Below are 17,327 nucleotides of genomic sequence, written 5' to 3' on the forward strand. Positions count from 1 at the left end.
GATTCTCCATGAGGGCGGAGATTGCCGACCCGTCTTCAGCGGGGCCTCTGGGAGTGCTGGGCATGAAGCCCGAGGTGCGCAGGCCCCCTCCAGGGAGGGCGGGTTTGCTCTGCCAGGAGCCCAGAAGTACTCCAGGATGGGGGGCAGTTCCTCTCTCAGCCAGGGGTTTGCCGAAGCCCCTCTGCCTGCAGCCCCCGGGGAAAGGCGGCCCTTGTTTATTGGCACCGAGGGTGGTGGAGTTCCCGGCCCGCCCGCTCAGACACACGCTGGATGAACCCACTTCTTTTTACACCCCTGTCCTTGCTTTCCACCGTGGAGGTGACCCTTCAAGAGCACTGCTTTCAGGCGAGGTCTCAGTTCTGCTCCCTCACCTTCTGAGGCCCACTAACTCTGAGCGCCTAGCCGGGTCCCAGCCACAGCCTGAGCCCCCAGTCACCCTCTGAGGTCATTTGCTCTGTTTCCCCAGGGATTCCCCTCCCTTACCTGCGGGCCACCTGTGCACTTAAACAATGAAAGTAAACACTTCTCATTGCATGGAAGGCCTTTATGTCTATCTACCATACACAACCCAGAATCAATTGAGAATTTAATAAATTTGGTCACGCCAAAAGGTATGTTCTTTTTGCTTCTTCCCACTTGTTTATTTTCTGCGTGGTGCAAGGCACACGGTGACGGGTGTCAGGAAGGCTTGCGTGCGGCTAGGACAGTAAGGAGCGAGACTCTCAGATTCCTTTTTGGCGTGTTGCTGTTTTGATGTTAAACAACCCCACTGCTTCTGCTCAGCGCAGCCCGCCTAGTCTACGGGGTGGGGTGCGGGGAAAGGGGCCCCAAAGAGCCTAGCGCCTCTGGAAGTCTGGTGGTTGGTAGTAGCCATTCAGGACCGGGGCCGGGTGTTGGTTTTGCTGGGCTGTCCACAATGCTGCTTCCTTGTGGCTTCCCGAGCCAGGTCACAGGTGATCATGCCGCTGGAGGCCTGGGGAGATTCGGAGGTCTCTGGGGACTCCAACTCTGTGTCCATGAAGGACAGAGGGGACTTCCTGAAAAAGAATCTCGCCCACCAGTGACCCGGGTCAGGCTTGGGTAGACGAAGGTGTGGGAGATGGCTTCCCCAGGGTACTCAGCACTTCCACAGGACCTGTTACTGGAAGTGGAACCCAGGTGGCACCTGTAGTAGTCGTTGGTGGCCAGGAGCGAGCCGCTGGAGGGGATAGGTGCCATGCCTTTGCTTTTTGGCTGGCGGAAACCTCAGGCAGCGACCCATCGCGGGCCTCACGGGTGGTGGGGACAGGGGCGCTAGGCCACGGCGCCCATTTGCAGAGGAGATCGCGGGAGGCGGCTCCACAAACGCGATGCGCACGGGATGCGCACGCGCGGATGCGCCCACTTGTATTACCCGGCAGCGCTCGCATCATCCGAAAGCTATGTTCTTGACAGCCCAAACCAGCAAGCCTAGTCTTTAGTAAAGAGAGACTGAGAAAATATTTGCAACACATGCATTTTAAATAACGGAGATCCCACCTAACAATATAGTTAACAGTTCCAGTGTATGACACAGTCTTTTGGGGAGACGTATACATAGTGTCTATTAACATGCGAAATACCCATAGGTTTTGACCAGGCCATTCCGCTTAGAGGAAACTATCCTAGTGTGAAATTGACGCATGTTCAATGCCGGTAGTTGCAGCATTAATATAAACGGAAGAAAAAGGAACGAAGAAATGTTACAGGATGGCGACTGGGGATTCATTATGTAAATGATGGTACATGTGTTGTATCGAATACCAAGCAGCCAGAGAAGACGTGAGCTACACATTCGTGTACGGACATGGAAGGATCTCAAAGATACATGGCTAAGTAAAATAGGAAGATGTAGTTAGAAGAGAAACAGAATTGTTAACAGTGTTACTTAATGTCGTTTTGCAAAATGTTTCATCGTGTGCTTTAAAAGTATGCGGGGTGGTAATGTAAAATGCCACAGCCACTGTGGAAGGCAACTCGGCGGTTTGTTTTAAAGCTAAACATCCACCTCCATAGGACCCCGCCACCGTTCTCTTGGGCGTTTATGCCAAAGAAACGGAGAACTGTGATCCCAGGAAAACCTGTGCACGAATGTTCATAACAGGTTTATTTGTAGAAGCCTAAATCGGAGCAAGCGGGCGCCCCTCAGCGGGCAATGCTCGAACCAACACTGGTTGACCCGCGGCAAGGACTGTAGCCCGCAACACCAAGGAAGGACTGTGGATCCGTGCAACAGCGTGGATGGATCTCGAGGGCATCATGGGAGTGAAAAAAAGCTCACCCCGGGTTGCGTACTACGTAGTTCCATTTAGGCGACAACCTTCCAATGACGAAACTATAGGGACCAGAATAGAATAGTGGTTGCCATGGTCGGCAGGAGGAGGGGGAGAGGCCGCGGCTATGAAAAGTCAACAGGAGAGGCCCTCGTGAGGGGACAGGCTGGACGTTGACGGCAGCGGCGATCACTCGAATTCCACACGCCTGATGAAGTGCACGGAGCTACGCGTGCTCACACACACACACACACACATCAACACACACACACGCACACACTCAGCTGAAAGCTCTCGAATGGCACCATTGCCATTTCCTGGGTGCGACCGCACTAGATGTGCAAGATGCTGACGCTGGGGGAACTGCGGGAGGGGCCCCGGCCTCTCGGACGTTTCCAGGTAACTTCCTGTGAATTTCTCTTCAGACTACGAGTTCGAACGAGAAGCACACAGGCAGGACTTAGCGTATCCAGACAGGACGACTCGCGCGGCTCTGAATGCGGAGGGAGTCCCTGCACCGCCCGAGGGGACGTCTACAAGCCCAAGGTCCACAGCTCCGCCCCCCGACTGCCGGGTCCAGAGCTCGCGAAGGCGGAGCCGAGAGGGGCGCGCAGGTGAACGGCTACTTTTGATTGGGCAGAAGAAGTGTCGGTCAGGCCCGAGGGGCTGGGCTTCCCGGGCGGCCTGGGGGCGGGTCTGGCCGCGAGTTTGGTCAGAGGCGGAGCTCGCGGGGAGGGAGGGCGGGGCAGGAGGGCGGAGCTCCGCGGCCGGCGGGGCGGAGATCCCAGCGCCTTGCGGACACCAGGCGGGGAGAAGAGCGCGGGGGCGGTCAGGGCGGGGCTCCACACGCCGGGACGACGCCCCGGACTCCTGGTCTCCGCTCTCCGCCCCTCCGTGTCCTGTACCCCGCCAGAATCTCCGTTCCTGAGACCCGGGGGTCGACGCCCTCTCCGCGGAGAGAAGCCACCACCAACCGAGTCCAGACTTCGGGAGACTGAGTGGACTCTGCCAGCCGCCCCTCCCGCCGCTCGTGGCAAGACTCCCCCACCGTCCTGACGGTGTCTGGCCCTCTACACGGCCAGGGACGGTGTACTGGGGTCCCCGGGGCCTGGAGAGGGGGTAAAGAGGGCAGCGACTGCACCCGGATGTCAGAGGGCACGGTGACTGTCTTCGGCCCGCCTAGTTCTGACCTCCGAGAGCTGCCTCGCTCCCCACTCCTGGAAGATTCCGCCCTCCGAGGACCCGGAATGTGCTTCCCCCACAAACACACCCCTTGCTCGGCCCGCTGTGTTCCAGCGCCACCTGAGTGTGTCTAGACGGTTGTTTGGATTACACACACACACACACACACACACACACACACACACACACGAGAGGGAGAAGGGGGCAAAGCTGGTGACAGTCACCCGGGAAGGTGCCGTCCGCCGGACGTGTCTGTCCACGCTTCTGGAGGTGGGAAAGCAGGAAGTAACCGTCTTCCCTGTGTCACTTGAGAGGGCTGGCCCGCCAGGGAGGGAATCCTGATCCACCACACCTGCTTTTCTCCAAGACCACCTGCGGTAGCGACTCTCAGCTGCTCCTGCCTCCCTTTCACCCGGGGAGGGCTAGGTGAGCCCTGCAGAGACAGCACAGGGCTTCTCCAGCCGTGGGGTGATTGGGAACCATCCATCCCTGCGGATCTCAGGCTGGAGGGCGCAGGTAGATGAGAACACCCGCAGTGCTTGTTCAAACCCAGTTCGCTGCCTCTACCCCCAGCCCCCGCCACAGTCTCTGATTTTGCAGAGCTGACGTGGGGCCTCAAAATGTTCGACTCCAACAATCTCCCTCCAGGATGATGCAGATGCTGCTGCAGGGCCCCCTCTGTGAGAAGCACCGCTTTGAAGCCTGAAGCTCTTAGGGGAGCCCCCCCCTGCCCCACCTGGGGCCGGGTCCTGGACAGGGTCCCCACAGGTCTGGGAAGTGTCGGAAGGGTGCTCGCCTCGAGATCACGCGCTTCCGGTTGAGCGGCAGTCCGCCTTCCCCGCCTGGATCCACTGGAGGGCCAAGTGCACAGCCAGGAGGGGAAAGTGTCAGGTTTCCGCAGGTGCTCAGCAATTCCCAGGCTGGAGCTGGGGCCAGCTGGACAGGTAGGAGGGAGGGGCAGGGATCAGATGTGCGCCTGGGGTGGAGATGGAAAGGGCTCTGTGAGGAGGCACAGGAAAGTCCCCACGGCCGAGCTGGGGATAGGAAAGGAACGTGGGCCCAGAGACCGAGAAGATGGATTCGGGGGCACCGAGAGACCACGGAGGAGCTTGGCTGCCCGGGAACTGCCGTGCCGCTTGCCCGGTCTGTGGGTGCGGCCGGCCCTGGGCCGGAGGGAAGCCTCCGCCTTTCCTGCGAAAGTTCCTGACCAAGAGGGTCCCCAGCTCCGGGCTGATACTGCGGAGACCCACTCACGGCCGGGCACCACGAGTCTTTGCATGTGGTCAGCGGGCGGTCTATGTTCGGCACCACGGTGGCCTGTCATCTAGTTGGAGCGGCAGGTGAACTGCAGAGCCAGTCGCCGGGCCCCCAGCACCTCGGCAATGTCGTGGCTGTGGGAACAGACGAGGGAGTAGCCTTTGGCGTTGTTTTCTGCAATCCCCCCACTCGCCCCCACTTCCCGTTGGGTCATCGTGATGTCCCCTGTGGACTGGTTCCCTCTCTATATACGTTCACGATAGGAGCCCTGAGTCACATCTTGCCACTATTTTTTCCCCGTTTCGTCCCTTGTCTCTTGACTTTGTGGTTTGGGGTTTGTGTTTGGTCAGGCCGCCGAGTTGAGTTTTCGTGTCATCGGACTTTCCAGGCCTTTCCTACCGGCTTCTGGGGTTTCTCGTCGTCGGCGCGCGTGCTCCTTCGTGCGGCCTTCTCCGTTTCGATTCATGTAAACGTTACCCGTCGCTGCACAACAAGTGACGCCAGGCAGCGCCAGCGCCACACCTTAAGGTGACTAAGGCTTGTGATCTCCTGGGATGTCCCAAGCTGCTGAAGGACAGCATGCCAGAGGGCTTGGCCGGGCAGTTCTGGCTCAGGATCTGTCACAGGCTGCAGTCAAGTTATCAGCTGGGCTGCTGCCAAATGGCCTGCCTGGGGGGACAGGATCTGCTTGCCACATTGTCCTGTGGCTGGGGCGGGGTCTCAGAGTACTTCCCAGATTATCCTGTGGCTGGGGCGGGGGTGGGGGGGGTGCCTCTCCGTGGGGTCTGTCCACAGAGCTGCTCAGGGCAGGGCTTCCCCAGAGCCAGGGGAGAGAGAGCAGAGAGGGAAGAGCGGCCCCAGATGGAAGGCACAGTCTCTTTATCACTCCATATCTAAGCGACACACCCTCACCTCCTCCTTATTTTTATGGGTCACAGACACCAACCCTGGAACAATGCCGGAGGCGGCAATGACACCGGCTAGGGCATAGGCTGTTTCCTTCCTGGTGAATGAGAAGGCTCTGAGGAGTGTCCTTGTCCCTGAACTTGGCCGTCAAGGAGGGGCGGGGCCCTGGTCCCAAGCAGGCTACTCAAGAAGAGGCATGTCCTGTGCCTGAGCATGGGTGGAAAGTTCTAGCCCCTCGACCAAGACAGGCGGGGCCGGCGTGCATGAGGGCAGAGAGAGGCTTTGAAGGGGTGTAGACAGAGCACACGAAAAACTGGAGAAAGAAAGAAAATGAGCGACACAGGCGCCGTGTGGCCCATGAAGCCCGGGGTGTGCTCTCTGCTTTTTGTAGGGGGGTTTGCAGCCCTGGTGGCAGTCCCAGCTAGTCGTGCAGCCCGGGGCATAGGGACAGGAAGTTCTTTCTCATCAGGCAGCCCTTTGCCAGCACCCTGTTAGTCCCTACCCAGGCCTGGGCCCCAGGAAGCTCCCGGACCTGAATGTCCCCAACCTGTAGCTCTGTCCTGTCCGCGCCTCTTCGCCTTCCCCGGAGCCACTGCTCTGCCTGAGGCAAGGGTGACCTCTCCCTGCACACGGGCAAGGTCCCTGCTCTCCCCCTCCCCTGGCCTCCAGCCTTCCACCTTGTGGCCTTGATTTAGGGGGTGGGGCGGGGAGTGGAGACATGGGGCCGCCTTGTGGAGGCGCAGGGCTACACCCCGTCTTTCAATGACGGTATCAGGTAGCCCTGGGCTGGCCTCTGGTGGCTGAGGCGGGCAGCCTTGGAGGCGCGGCCGAGTCCAGTCGTCCAGGAAGAAGGTCCCACTGTGGCTGGAGACTGCCACGTGCATCTCCATCGTTTCCATGGAGACATGCCCGCCCCATCCTACCCGGCTGGTGCTCAGAGGTGAATTCCCGATGGCGCGCTTGGTGGCTCTGTGTCTGTCACCCAGGCTCCGTGGGCGGTGAGTGCTTTTCCTGTGGCTCTCACTGCTGGGCAACGCTGAGGCCCTTGGCGACGGCTCCTGGTACCTACCATGCAAGGCCGCCGTGTGCTTCTTGAACCCACAGATGGGGAGTTTCTGGGGAGCTGTGCTGTCCTTTTGCCAGTAGCAGAAGCAGAGACCACGATGGTGCTTGCTGGCCTTGCCTAGGGATCCTCGTCATGGCTCCTGGGGACACCCGTCAGCCGGGAGGTCACTACATGGCCCCGAGGCTCCCCTGGAGACGCTCAGGCCCGGTGCAGCCGCCCGTCCTGGGCCATTTGACTGCCGTCCTCACCGCGTGCTGACCTGTGACTGAGCCGAGCCCCTGCCTGACCCTCGGCCCTGGGCCCGAGTCCGTGGGGGCTGCCTCCCTCGAGGTGTGTGCACGGCAGGACGGGCACTGGGTCCTCCCTCACCCAGCTGCACAGCCCTTGCCTGGGGGTGCCCCTCAAGTGGCCTGCTGTGAGGACGGGCAGTCCTAGCCGCAGGCAGACCCTGTCCCACCCACCTTCAGTGCCCACGTGTGACCACCCTCTCTGCCCAAGGACCCAGGTGTCTTCCTGCTGAGCACAGATGTCTGTGCCTGGCCCAAGTGCCACCTCTACACCACCCACCGCTAGCAGATTCCTCAGCCCGGCTCCCCTGGCTGCGGCCTCGCTGGGGCGTCAGGGACCTGCCGTGACAAGACGGCGCATCACGGAGGTGGCTGAACCCAGCCCGATCGCCGAGCACGCCTGTGTCCTCCTGCCAGGGAACGCCGTCCCTGGAGACGTCTTGGAGCTGAGGAAGGGGCTGGTGTCCATGGCTGCCCAGCCCTCGGGGGATGTGTCCGCAGCTGGGATGGGCCCAGGGCCCTGGAGTGAGATGAGACTGTCCTGAGCCGCAGAGCACCAAGTGCACGTGAGGTCCCCAAGGCCGACACCCTGCACCCCACACGCTCACGGACCCCGACTCTCTGGCCACCCCCTTCTCCGCCCACTGGCTCCATCGGGGTTCCCAGGGGGCCGCTCTGGATCACGTGGCCCCGTGCCCTGCACTGGGATGAGGCTGCTCATGCCAGGGGCCCTGCAGAATCCCAAGGAGTCCCCAGACTAAAGTTGCCCTTGTTGAAATGCTGGGGACCCCTGACCGTCGGCGGGCAGTGGTCGTGGTGGTGGAGGCCCCACCCCGAGGGTCTGGCACTCTCCTTTGTCCACCTGGGTCCCTCCCAGCCTCCTGGGGGGATAGGCAGCAGGGAGGGTTGGGTGGGTGCAGAAGTGTGGCTGGGGCAGGGTGGAGGCTGGCTGTGGGGTCACGGTGGTCAGCTCTGCCCTCTCCCCACCCTGCCTGGGCTCAGCAGATACAGGACCTGCAGGACACGGGGCTGCTCGCAACTGGGGCGACCAGCCGTCCCCTGCCCCGACTTAGTAGGTAAGATGGGGCCGGCCTGGGCAGGGTGCCTGCCCGGGACCTCGCCTCTGTTCCTGGCTCCTGTTGGAGAGCAGGGCTCGGGCGTGGGGACTGGCGGGTCTGGGTGACCACCCCGCTGGCTCTGGGTGGGTGGCCGGGCCTCCTCACCCTGCGTGTGAGCCCAGCCGATTGCCTGGGCCTCGCGCCTCGCTGTGTCCTCCTAGCAGCCAAGGTGTCCTCCGGGATTTGCTCAGTGGGGAGTCCGGGCCCTTTGCCATTTGCCCCCAGCAGGATGGGGGCCCGGTGGTTGCTCCTCTTCCTGGTGCCAGCTGCGGCTCCTCCAGCGGAGCCCATGGCAGAGACTGGACCCCAGTGCCAGTCCCTCCTGCCCCTCCTGTCCTGTATGCTCTGTGGAGGGTTTTCCCAGGGGCCGCTCCTCCCAGCTTGCCATCTTCCGTCATTGCTGCCCCACGTGGGTCACAATGCCTGGGCGTGACATGGTGTCCGTGGAGCCGGCAGGGACTCCTGGGTAACTCGGCTCAGCTCTGGGGCCGTCTGCGTGCGGGCTCCGTCAGTCAGGGGCTTGGGAGTATGAGACGCAGGAGTTTCCTCTTGGAGGGGCCAGCCCAGGGAGGGGACAGGAGGCTCAGGGTGACTAGGGGAGAGTGGGGTGCCCCGTGGGCCTAGGGGAGAAGTGGTGACTGACAGGGACCTCTATCCCCCCAGTGATGCTTCTCTGAGCTTCTCTGAGCGTGGCTCTGCCTCCTGTCCCCTCTCCAGCTGGGCAGCTGGATGTACCTGCCTCCCTGCACTCCCAGCCTGAGATGACAGGAGAGAGGCGGTGGCCCAGGGGTGAGTCCTGCCTCCCCTGGGGTGGAGTTATCGCCAGGGACTGGCCCCAGACCCCAGGGCAGCAGTCCAGCCCAGGTGCAGTAACTGAGGATCCAGTGCCACTTTCCACTCCTTAAGGCCCTCAGGGCCCCAGGTAGTACCTCCTCATGGAGGCACAAGATGTGTATTTCTTGGGCTCTACTCTTCGATGCTGCCTGCTCAGTGCTGGGACCCAACTAGCCGAGGAGGCACCCTCTCTAACACAAACAGCTCACTGTGGCAGTGCTGGAGTCAAGGCAGGGGCACCTCTGGGCCTGCCCTGTCCTGTCTACAGCTTTCCCTGGACCCAAGAAATGGATAGAGGCTGAGGGGTGGGGTCAGGAGCAGATCTTCTGGGCTCCCCCTTTGCCCTTCCTGCAGAGCGCTCCGCCCTGTCACTTCTCAGGGATGCAGCTTTGCTCCCCCTGCATCCACTCAGGCTGCACAGTCTGCCCTGCCTGACACCCTGGCAAGGCCCCACTTAGGTGGCTCTCTCACTGGCAGGGGAGCTGAGGTCTGCGGATCACAGGCAGCTGCTGCCCCTGCTGTGACCCCAGCACAGCTGGAGCTCTTGGGCAGGACAGGGAGGGGAATGATGGGCCTGGAGCCCTCAGTTGCTGTATGCGGTGCTTTTGGGAGGGGGCCCCCCCTTGGAACTCTCAAGGGAGGTAGCCCAGCAGCCCTGGAAAACACTAGGTGGAGACCAGCGAGCCTGGGGTTCAGTTGGAGGCCCACAGAGCCCTCAAAACCTTTGGGTTGTGGCGCCCAGAGCACTAGGGAGCATCCAGCTGCCCTCATGGGGCTCCAGGGCTCTAGGGGTCAGGTGCAGAGCATGGAGTGGGGGTGCACAGAGCCCTCAGGCCTAGGGAGTGTGGCCAAGCCTAAGGGGGAGGCCTGGCGGATGCGCAGAGCCCTCGGAATCCATCAGGACTCTTCAGGGTAGGGGGCCCCTCAGAGCCCTGGGGCAGGAGGCTCAGAGTCCCTTGCGTGGAGCCCTCGGCAATCCATGTGGCACGTGGCGATGAATGGGTGTGGCTGCCCTTGGGGAATAAATGAATGAAGAGGGGGAGACTATGTCATACAGGCGTCAGGTCTTCCCTCACTTCTCTCGTGCCAGACACCACTGTGGTTGTCAAGTACATCTACTTAGCCACCTTCCTGCAACAGATGGAGGACCAGAGACTTAAGAGGGCCTTTCTAACCAGAAGCCATGCCATCTCTCGTCCCTTGGGAGGCCCCAAGCTCATTTCCCCTTCCTCTCGTGCTATCCCTTCTCTCCACCCCAGCTACTCCTGAGCTGTTTGGCATGTCGACCTTGCCACTTCCCCAGGCCCCACGTGGGGTTCGCTAGTCTCCACTCGCCTCTGTCGGCCAACAGCAATCCCGGGTAGTGCTTGTGGGGTTCTCACCTAACATACTTGATTTGGGATTGGCTGCTGGAACAAGCTGTCACTGTGACCCTCTGGGGTCTGGCACACTGGCGACCTACTTGTTTTGCCCCTCCCCCTCGTACAGGCTCGTCCATCTGACCATCAGTGTCTTTTATCGCTGATGCGACAGCATCCCCTGCCCCTGCCCCTGCCTACCGCCCACCACGGAGCATTCGGGTCTCAGCCCTTGCACTGGGATGGTGAGGGGCAGACACTGGGGGCCTGAGGAGTCCGTGGCCCAGGTGGCTGTGCACTGGGAGATGAGCCAGGTGGGAGTGGCTTGTAGCAAACAGAGACTGCAGCTGTGGAAGTGGTGAGAAACAGAATTTCTTTCATTTTTTGGTATATTTTAAAATGCACAGAAAGGATGTTACTTTTAGGAAAACACCCCCCAAAATGTGGGGAAACTCTAGGGTGCAGCAAAGAGAAATGGCCAGGAGCTAGGGGTAGGGGGGTCCCAGACCCAGCCCTGACCCAACCTTGCTGTGTGGCCATAGACAGCCGAGAGCCCGAGAGGCTCAGGAGACCTTGGGCGCATGTGCTGGCAATGTACGGGCACTGTGCCAGGTGAGACACTGGGGTTGGCTGCGTCCTACCACCTGTAGCAAGGAGCCAGAGGTGAGAGGGACCGATGCCAGGGCCCCACCTGTCCGGGAAGCCCAGGCCTCACCTCTGTGTCCCGCCTGCCTACATGGAGCAGATGCCAGCCACTCCGTACCTTCCCACCCTCTGCCGGCAGCATACCAACAGGAGGCCTGGCCTCGCGAGACATCCTACCCTGGGTTTCCTTAGCGCCATTTAAAAACCATATATGTACAACCTGAAGACTATCCGTGGCAGGACACCTGGTGATAAGTGAGAATATTGTCATGAGGAATCGGATTACCCAGAGGGGACGGGGCATTTCAGAGTACCGGGAACCTCCCCCTGTCATTAAACGAGCAGCTTTCCAGGAGAAACAGCCCACGGAGCACGTGCTGCCCTCGGATATGGAAGATGGAGTCAGCTCTTCTCAGTTACGACATCCGAAGCCGGCATGGTGAGTGCAGGCACACCTGCATTTCCAGGGGCTTTCTGGACCCCATGGGGCCGCAATTATTTTCATAAGCAGCTACAAGAGCTCTGGGTAATGAGTCAGAGAGTGGACTCCACAAGCAAAGCACCGAGGTGTCTATAGATAACAGGCAATCCATATCAAAAGCCCAGAGCAAAAAGGGAAAACAGACAAAGCCAGGTGGTGACCCTGGAGACCTAGGGCAGAGGCCCCAGACTGGGGAGTCCGATCCCTCCCCCAGCAGGAAGAGCCCAGGCATTAAAAATAAACGGTCTTTTTATTTTATGTCCACGAAAACAAAGTCAGGGGGGCCTTTGGTTAATCCCCCCAACGAGGTGACGACAAACAGAAGGCATGCAATGACGACAACCATGTTCTCTCCAGGAGAAGGGTCTTGCTCTCCTGGGCCCTAAGGGTCAGAGGCAAGCAGGGCCAGGAGGCTCCAGAGGTAGGCCAGCCCAGGCCCACCATGCTGCAGAGGGCCCGGGCCTGCCGCCTCCGTGGCAGGACAAGGCAGGACAAGGCAGGGGGAGCAAGCACTGCCCCAGGCCAGGCCGGGTGCTCCCAAGCTAGAACACACAGAACCCACCCCACCCCGCAAACACTCCTAAGGCAGTTGGCCATGAAGCCAGCCAGACCCTCAGGGCTCCGTCCAGAAGGGGTTGCCATCCTCAGCCTGCATGGAATAGTAAACAAGGAGCAGGAAGGCAGCAAACACCACGAACAGGAGCAGCTGGCCCCAGAGTGGGACCTGGCGGTCCTGGCCCAGACCAGCCCCAGGGGCCTGCTTTTCTGGCCGAATGGCACGGCGGGTGAGCCACAAAGGGGAGGAAGATGAAGATGAGGACACAGAAGAGGTGGAGGAGGATGTGGGATAATAGGACAGGCCCAGGGAGCCTCTGGAGATGTTGGAAACGGGGCGGTAGTGCGCGATGCTCTGGTAGGCACTGTCCCGGCCATACACGGGGCGTTCCCTGAGGCAAAGAGGGGAGTAGATGGGCCAGGAGGGCTTGGGCCCAGAATCAGTCCTGGTCCCTGGCCCTCTCCACTACTCACCTATCCTTGCCCTCCTCTTCAGAAGAGAAAAGACTGTCATCACGAACCTAAAGAAGGGTCAGGGGGAAGAGACTGACTGGCAGGGTCAGCGTGGCCCTGTCACAGCTCTCAGTCCAAACTTCCCTGGCTGGCCCAGTCCAATCAGTGCTTAAAGGCCAAGGCCGTGCCCTGCTCCAGGGCTCCTCTGAATTCCTGGCCTTATGTCCGTGAGGCCTTGCCACTGCTCAGTGACTGTCCTGACTGCCTGCACCCTACCTTCTGCCCCAGGATTCTCAGGAAGAGCTCAAACCCGGATTCCAGACCAGGGGCAGGGCATGGCCCACATGCTCTAGTCAAACAGTTCGGAAGGATCCTCCAAAGGAGGGTCCTGCCAGGCGGGTGTCTGCTGACCCCACCTCGCCCTGGAGGCTTCAGAGCCACCATTTGCACCCAGTGGCCCTTTGAATTACCCAAACCCAGCCATGACCCCCTGAGGTTGTACCTGAGTACAGTACAAGGTGCCCAATAGTTAGCTCACCTGGTGGTGAAAGGTGTCAGCGTCTGAGAGGGAAGCAGAGGGCTGGCGGAAGCCCTTGGATGTGCCCACAAACTCAGGCTCCCCGTAAGTCCTGGTGCTCAAGTAACTCTCTTCATAGTAGTCATCATTATAGCCTTGGGAAGGGGGGGGCAGCGGTAGCAGAGGGGGCAACGGTGTCCCCCACCCAGCCCGATGACCTTAATTTGAATCCCATTTGGGGCCGGTGATATGGTTTATCCCCTCCCGGGCTGCTGAGGGATGGTGGGGATTGAGGTCTCACGTTCTCCCTGACACTGGGGTCCCCGAGGGAGTGGAATGATGTCAGGGCCCATCCCACTGCTGCCTTACCCTTGCTCTGGTAAAGTAAGGCGTCCTCTTTCTTGGGGAGATCGTACATATCCGAGTCCACAGATGCAGAATCTGAGTCTGAATGGGAGGGCAGGACCATTTGCCCCAGGATCCTTTTTCCCCCCTGCTCCTCCCAGCCAGTACCCCTGCTGCACTATCGAGACTCCATCCTTCCCACAGCCCAAACCCCGTCCCCACGGGGGACCATGTGGGGCTCTGGGGCGGGGGCCTCACCGGAGAACCGATAGGAGAAAGAGGATGCAGACGAGTTCGGGGGCGAGAGTCTCCGCCTCTGGGTCTCGTACTCGAAGATTTTCTTTTCGTAGAGCTTGCGAGTGGAGCCTGGCCAGACACAGGGCGCCGGGCGGTCAGGGGCGCAGGCAGGGAAGCAGGGGAACGGGTGCCAGGAGGGGCGGACCGCGGGCGGGGGCCTGGGGAGGGGTCGGGGGGAGCGCGGGGCCTAGCGCGGGGAGGGGGCCCGCCCGCCGCCCGCCGCCCGCCGCCGCGTACCCACGACAGGCCCGTGCGGGATATTGTACTGGCGCAGCACGGCGGCCAGCTCGGCGTCCGACAGGACCGCGTAGTCGTCCATGGTGGGCGGCGGAGGCCTGGGGGCGGCCTGGGCCTGCAACACAGGTCTAGCTACGACAGCCTCGGAGCGAGACGAGGGGAACGCGAACGCCTCGGGAGCGGCTGCACCCGCGTCACGCCTGCGTCACGCTCACGTCACAGCCGCGGGGTCTACGGGCTGCGCGCGCAGGGCGGGGCGGAGCCAGGCCGCTAGGAAGCAGCCGGCGCAGACCAGTCCGGCCTTGGGAGTGAGCGGGGCGGGGCTGGTGAGCCCAGAAGTCACAAGCCAGAGGGATTGGCTAGAGGCGAAAGGGGCGGGGCACGAGCGGGAGCCAAAGCAAGCCGGCCAGTAGTTGGGTGAAGCGGGGGGCTGCGCGCCCAGGGGAAGGGGCGGGGTCGGGGCGGCCGGGCGTCACAGGTTGCAGTGCTCAGGCTAGACCTAAGAGAGGAGCGGGGCCTGTGCGCTAGAGGAACAAGCGTAGACTCGCCAGGACAAGGGACCCAGTCGGGCCCGACGAGTCCAGACGTCACCCACTGGCGCACTCAGGCGAGAAATGAGGAGCAGTGGGGCCGTGCGAGTGGAACTGGCAGAAACCGGCCGGGATGTGGGAGCGGGACGGGGCCGGCGCGCTTGGAGTGGGGCGCCCCCCAAGTTACGTGGGCTCCACCCTGTCCCCGCTGTCCGTGCTACCCATGCTCCCCTCGGGCTCCGGCGTCCGGGGTTCCCTGACTGCACCCCAGCCAGCTGACTCGGAGCAGCAGGAAAGGACCCGGTCCTAAGGGCGAGCACTTGGAGAGTGCAGGTCCCGGGCCAGGCGCTGAGGCGAGCGCTTCGAACGGGTGCCCCCCACTAGGGAAGGGGGCCCCGGCAGAGCCGGTACCCTAGGCCACCCCTCTGTCCCCGTGGCCCAGGCTGGCCTGTGCACCTGCGCCCGCCAATCCCCAGCGCTTCCCTCCCTCCCTGCTCCACTCGGAAGGAAATGGGGCACTGGGCCAGGAGGCCGCCAGCACTCCAGGAGCAAGCAGTCTTGGAAGGGGCTGGAGATGCCAATGGGCACTGGCAGAGGGCGCCATGTGATGCGTGCAGAGACAGCGAGTGTCCGCCTGGGGTTGCCGTCCACCTGGGGCACTGGGGGTTTCCTCTCCTGTCTGAATGGCCCCTGAGCCCCGTGTGACCCAGGAGATGGCCGGGCGGGGGCCCCTTCCAGACCGAGGAGCCTGCTGGGGGTTCCAATAAGGCTTGGCAGTCTCCGAGCCCCTGCGTCTGGGTAGGCTTCAGTACCCTGGCAGTGCAGAGGGCCCTTCCCCAGGACAGGGGGCCAGGGGACTGAGGGGGAAATCACAGAAGGCTGTCCTTCCAAAGCCTCCTGAGGAGCCTGGACTGTCACTAGGCCTTGGTCAGCGAAGAAGTGTCCCTGTGGAGATCGGAAAGGAGGTAACACGTTCTAAACAAAGACAGCCAGTGGAGTGTGGAGCCAACTGAGGCGCCCTGCCCCAGGAAGGCCCTGCGCTGGGAGCATGGGGAGAGATGAGGTGCTATCCCTGGTCCCATAGATGACAGCTGGTGACAGGGAGCAGAGGGGAGGAGGGCTCTGGTTCAGACTCAGGCTGGCTGGCCCAGCTGGTGAAGGTCACAGACCAGTTCTCCATGGAGGTTTGCTCATGGTGTGGAGAAGAGGAGGCCACCCGGGTAGTGGTGAAGAGATGGGACCCTGGTTTGAGCCTGCACAAAGACCCTCAGAAGAACTGCCGTTGGCTGGGTTTTTAGAATAGAGATGAGGCCTGCTCTGTCTCCTGAAATAGGAGGTGTGTGGGTCCCCAGACACGTGCATAGCTTCAGAGCAGGGAGGGAGCTGGCATTTGGGCTCTGGGCCCCTCAGAGGCTGCCTCATGGAATTTTGAGTTTTGGCAAGATCAGACTCCCCAGCACCTCTCCAAGCCTTCTTCTGCAATGCTGGCCCATGTCCCAGAGGCTCGGTCCTCCCCCATGCCACCCCTCCCTGTACACATCCAAGCTGTTTCCTTATGAGGTCAAGGAATTCTAGGTTTGCCTGCTCCCCAAGGAACACCCCCTCCCCCAGCACCTGCCTCGGCACTCTGCTTTTGTCCCCCTGTTGTCCACTGTGAGGTTCCACCACAGATGGGCATGGGAGAGCTGAACACAGCAGTCCTGCACCACCCATGGGCACCCTGGAGCCCATCCAGCCTGCCATGGAGACCCATCCCAGACCACCAGAAACCAGTGTGAGCCCTTGACCATCAGAGCTGAGAGGCCCTCTACACGACTCCTGCCACATAGAGGAATTGGGGGACCAGAGAGGGAAGAGACTTGCCCAAGGGCCCTGAGTGCAGTGATTCATTCATGAATTGTTCCCCCAACCAGTACCTAGTCCTCCAAGCAGTGACCTGGACGGTGCGGCGCGGCAGGGGTTCCAAGTCCTCAGAAGGGCTTTGGGGAAATCTGGGGCCTCTATGGGAGTCTTCCTGGAAAAGGTAGGCAGAGTTAAGAGTTTTTGGGGAACTGCAGTCGACGTAAAACGGGCTAGGAAGCTTCCGAGTCCAAGCCCGAGTAAGACAGTTTCTCCTTTAAGGATGGAGAATGGCTTCTAAGCAGTATATTGTATAACTTGCCATTCCGGCCAGACTGAAAGGTATAAGGAAAAGAACACGAATATATTTCTCAGCATCCATGTCCAAGGACACAATTGCTCACTGAGCTGTTAATGTTTTCTGGGAGATCAGAATCTTCTTAATACTTCGGTAGTAGACAAAACTTTTTTCTTCAGGGATGTTAGAGATCCTTTGCGTTTTATCTGGTATCTGAACGCTTTGAAACATTGCTCAGATGGTAACAAAAGTTATCAGATGATGATTATTGTGAACATGTCTGTGTAGAAGATTGTCACCGTCAATATAAAACAGTGAATGGTTAGCTGACCAAAAGACTCTCAAAGAATGCATTGTGTTCCAACTCTAGCACCATCAGTTCATTGGCACGGCCAGTTGGAGAGTCAGCCTGCTTGGCAGCAGGAATGGGGCTGATTCTAGTGGTTTTCCAAAACTCAACACGAGGAGAAAAGGCCTTTCATTTATGACAATCTCCACCAGAGAACCGTTGGTCCTGTACAAACCTTCATTCTCTCCAGACCTGGAGGAAATTGAGACGGAGAGTTGCATGTGTTTTGGGGGTGTGTGTGTGGAAGAGGAAGGCGATAGTGTAAAGAAAGCATTCGAATGGAGGTGGGGATCCCAAGATCCAGCCATGCGGTCACCACCTCCTTTGTGGCCCCCACCTATTGTACAGTGCCTGTGGCAGGTGGGTTTCCTTCGCTGAAGGATAGTCTTGGCCATGAGCTCCAGCACAGCTACCTAATAGGCCTGAACTCAGGTCACTCATCTATCAAGTGATGATAACCCAGCGCCCTTTTCAGTGGTTGT

At 60.5% G+C, this 17,327-nt stretch overlaps 2 protein-coding genes across 2 annotated transcripts; both read right to left on the reverse strand.

Annotated features, from left to right (window-relative positions):
- Nucleotides 1–842: 842 nt before the first annotated feature.
- Nucleotides 843–1,445, reverse strand: LOC120605910 (pancreatic progenitor cell differentiation and proliferation factor-like). Its single transcript, XM_039866995.1, has one exon. The coding sequence runs from the start codon at nt 1,216–1,218 to the stop codon at nt 958–960; it is 261 nt and encodes an 86-aa protein (XP_039722929.1). The 5' UTR covers nt 1,219–1,445; the 3' UTR covers nt 843–957.
- Nucleotides 1,446–11,656: 10,211 nt separating this feature from the next.
- Nucleotides 11,657–14,045, reverse strand: EMD (emerin). Its single transcript, XM_039866984.1, has 6 exons — nt 13,830–14,045; nt 13,554–13,661; nt 13,320–13,397; nt 12,972–13,105; nt 12,455–12,501; nt 11,657–12,372 (listed from the first exon to the last, which is right to left on the reverse strand). Exons 1-6 carry the CDS (start codon nt 13,909–13,911, stop codon nt 12,039–12,041), a joined length of 783 nt encoding a protein of 260 aa, XP_039722918.1. The 5' UTR covers nt 13,912–14,045; the 3' UTR covers nt 11,657–12,038.
- Nucleotides 14,046–17,327: the final 3,282 nt, after the last annotated feature.

This window comes from Pteropus medius, unplaced genomic scaffold (assembly GCF_902729225.1).
Source record: "Pteropus medius unplaced genomic scaffold, Ma_sr-lr_union100, whole genome shotgun sequence".
In the NCBI taxonomy this organism is placed as follows: domain Eukaryota; kingdom Metazoa; phylum Chordata; class Mammalia; order Chiroptera; family Pteropodidae; genus Pteropus; species Pteropus medius.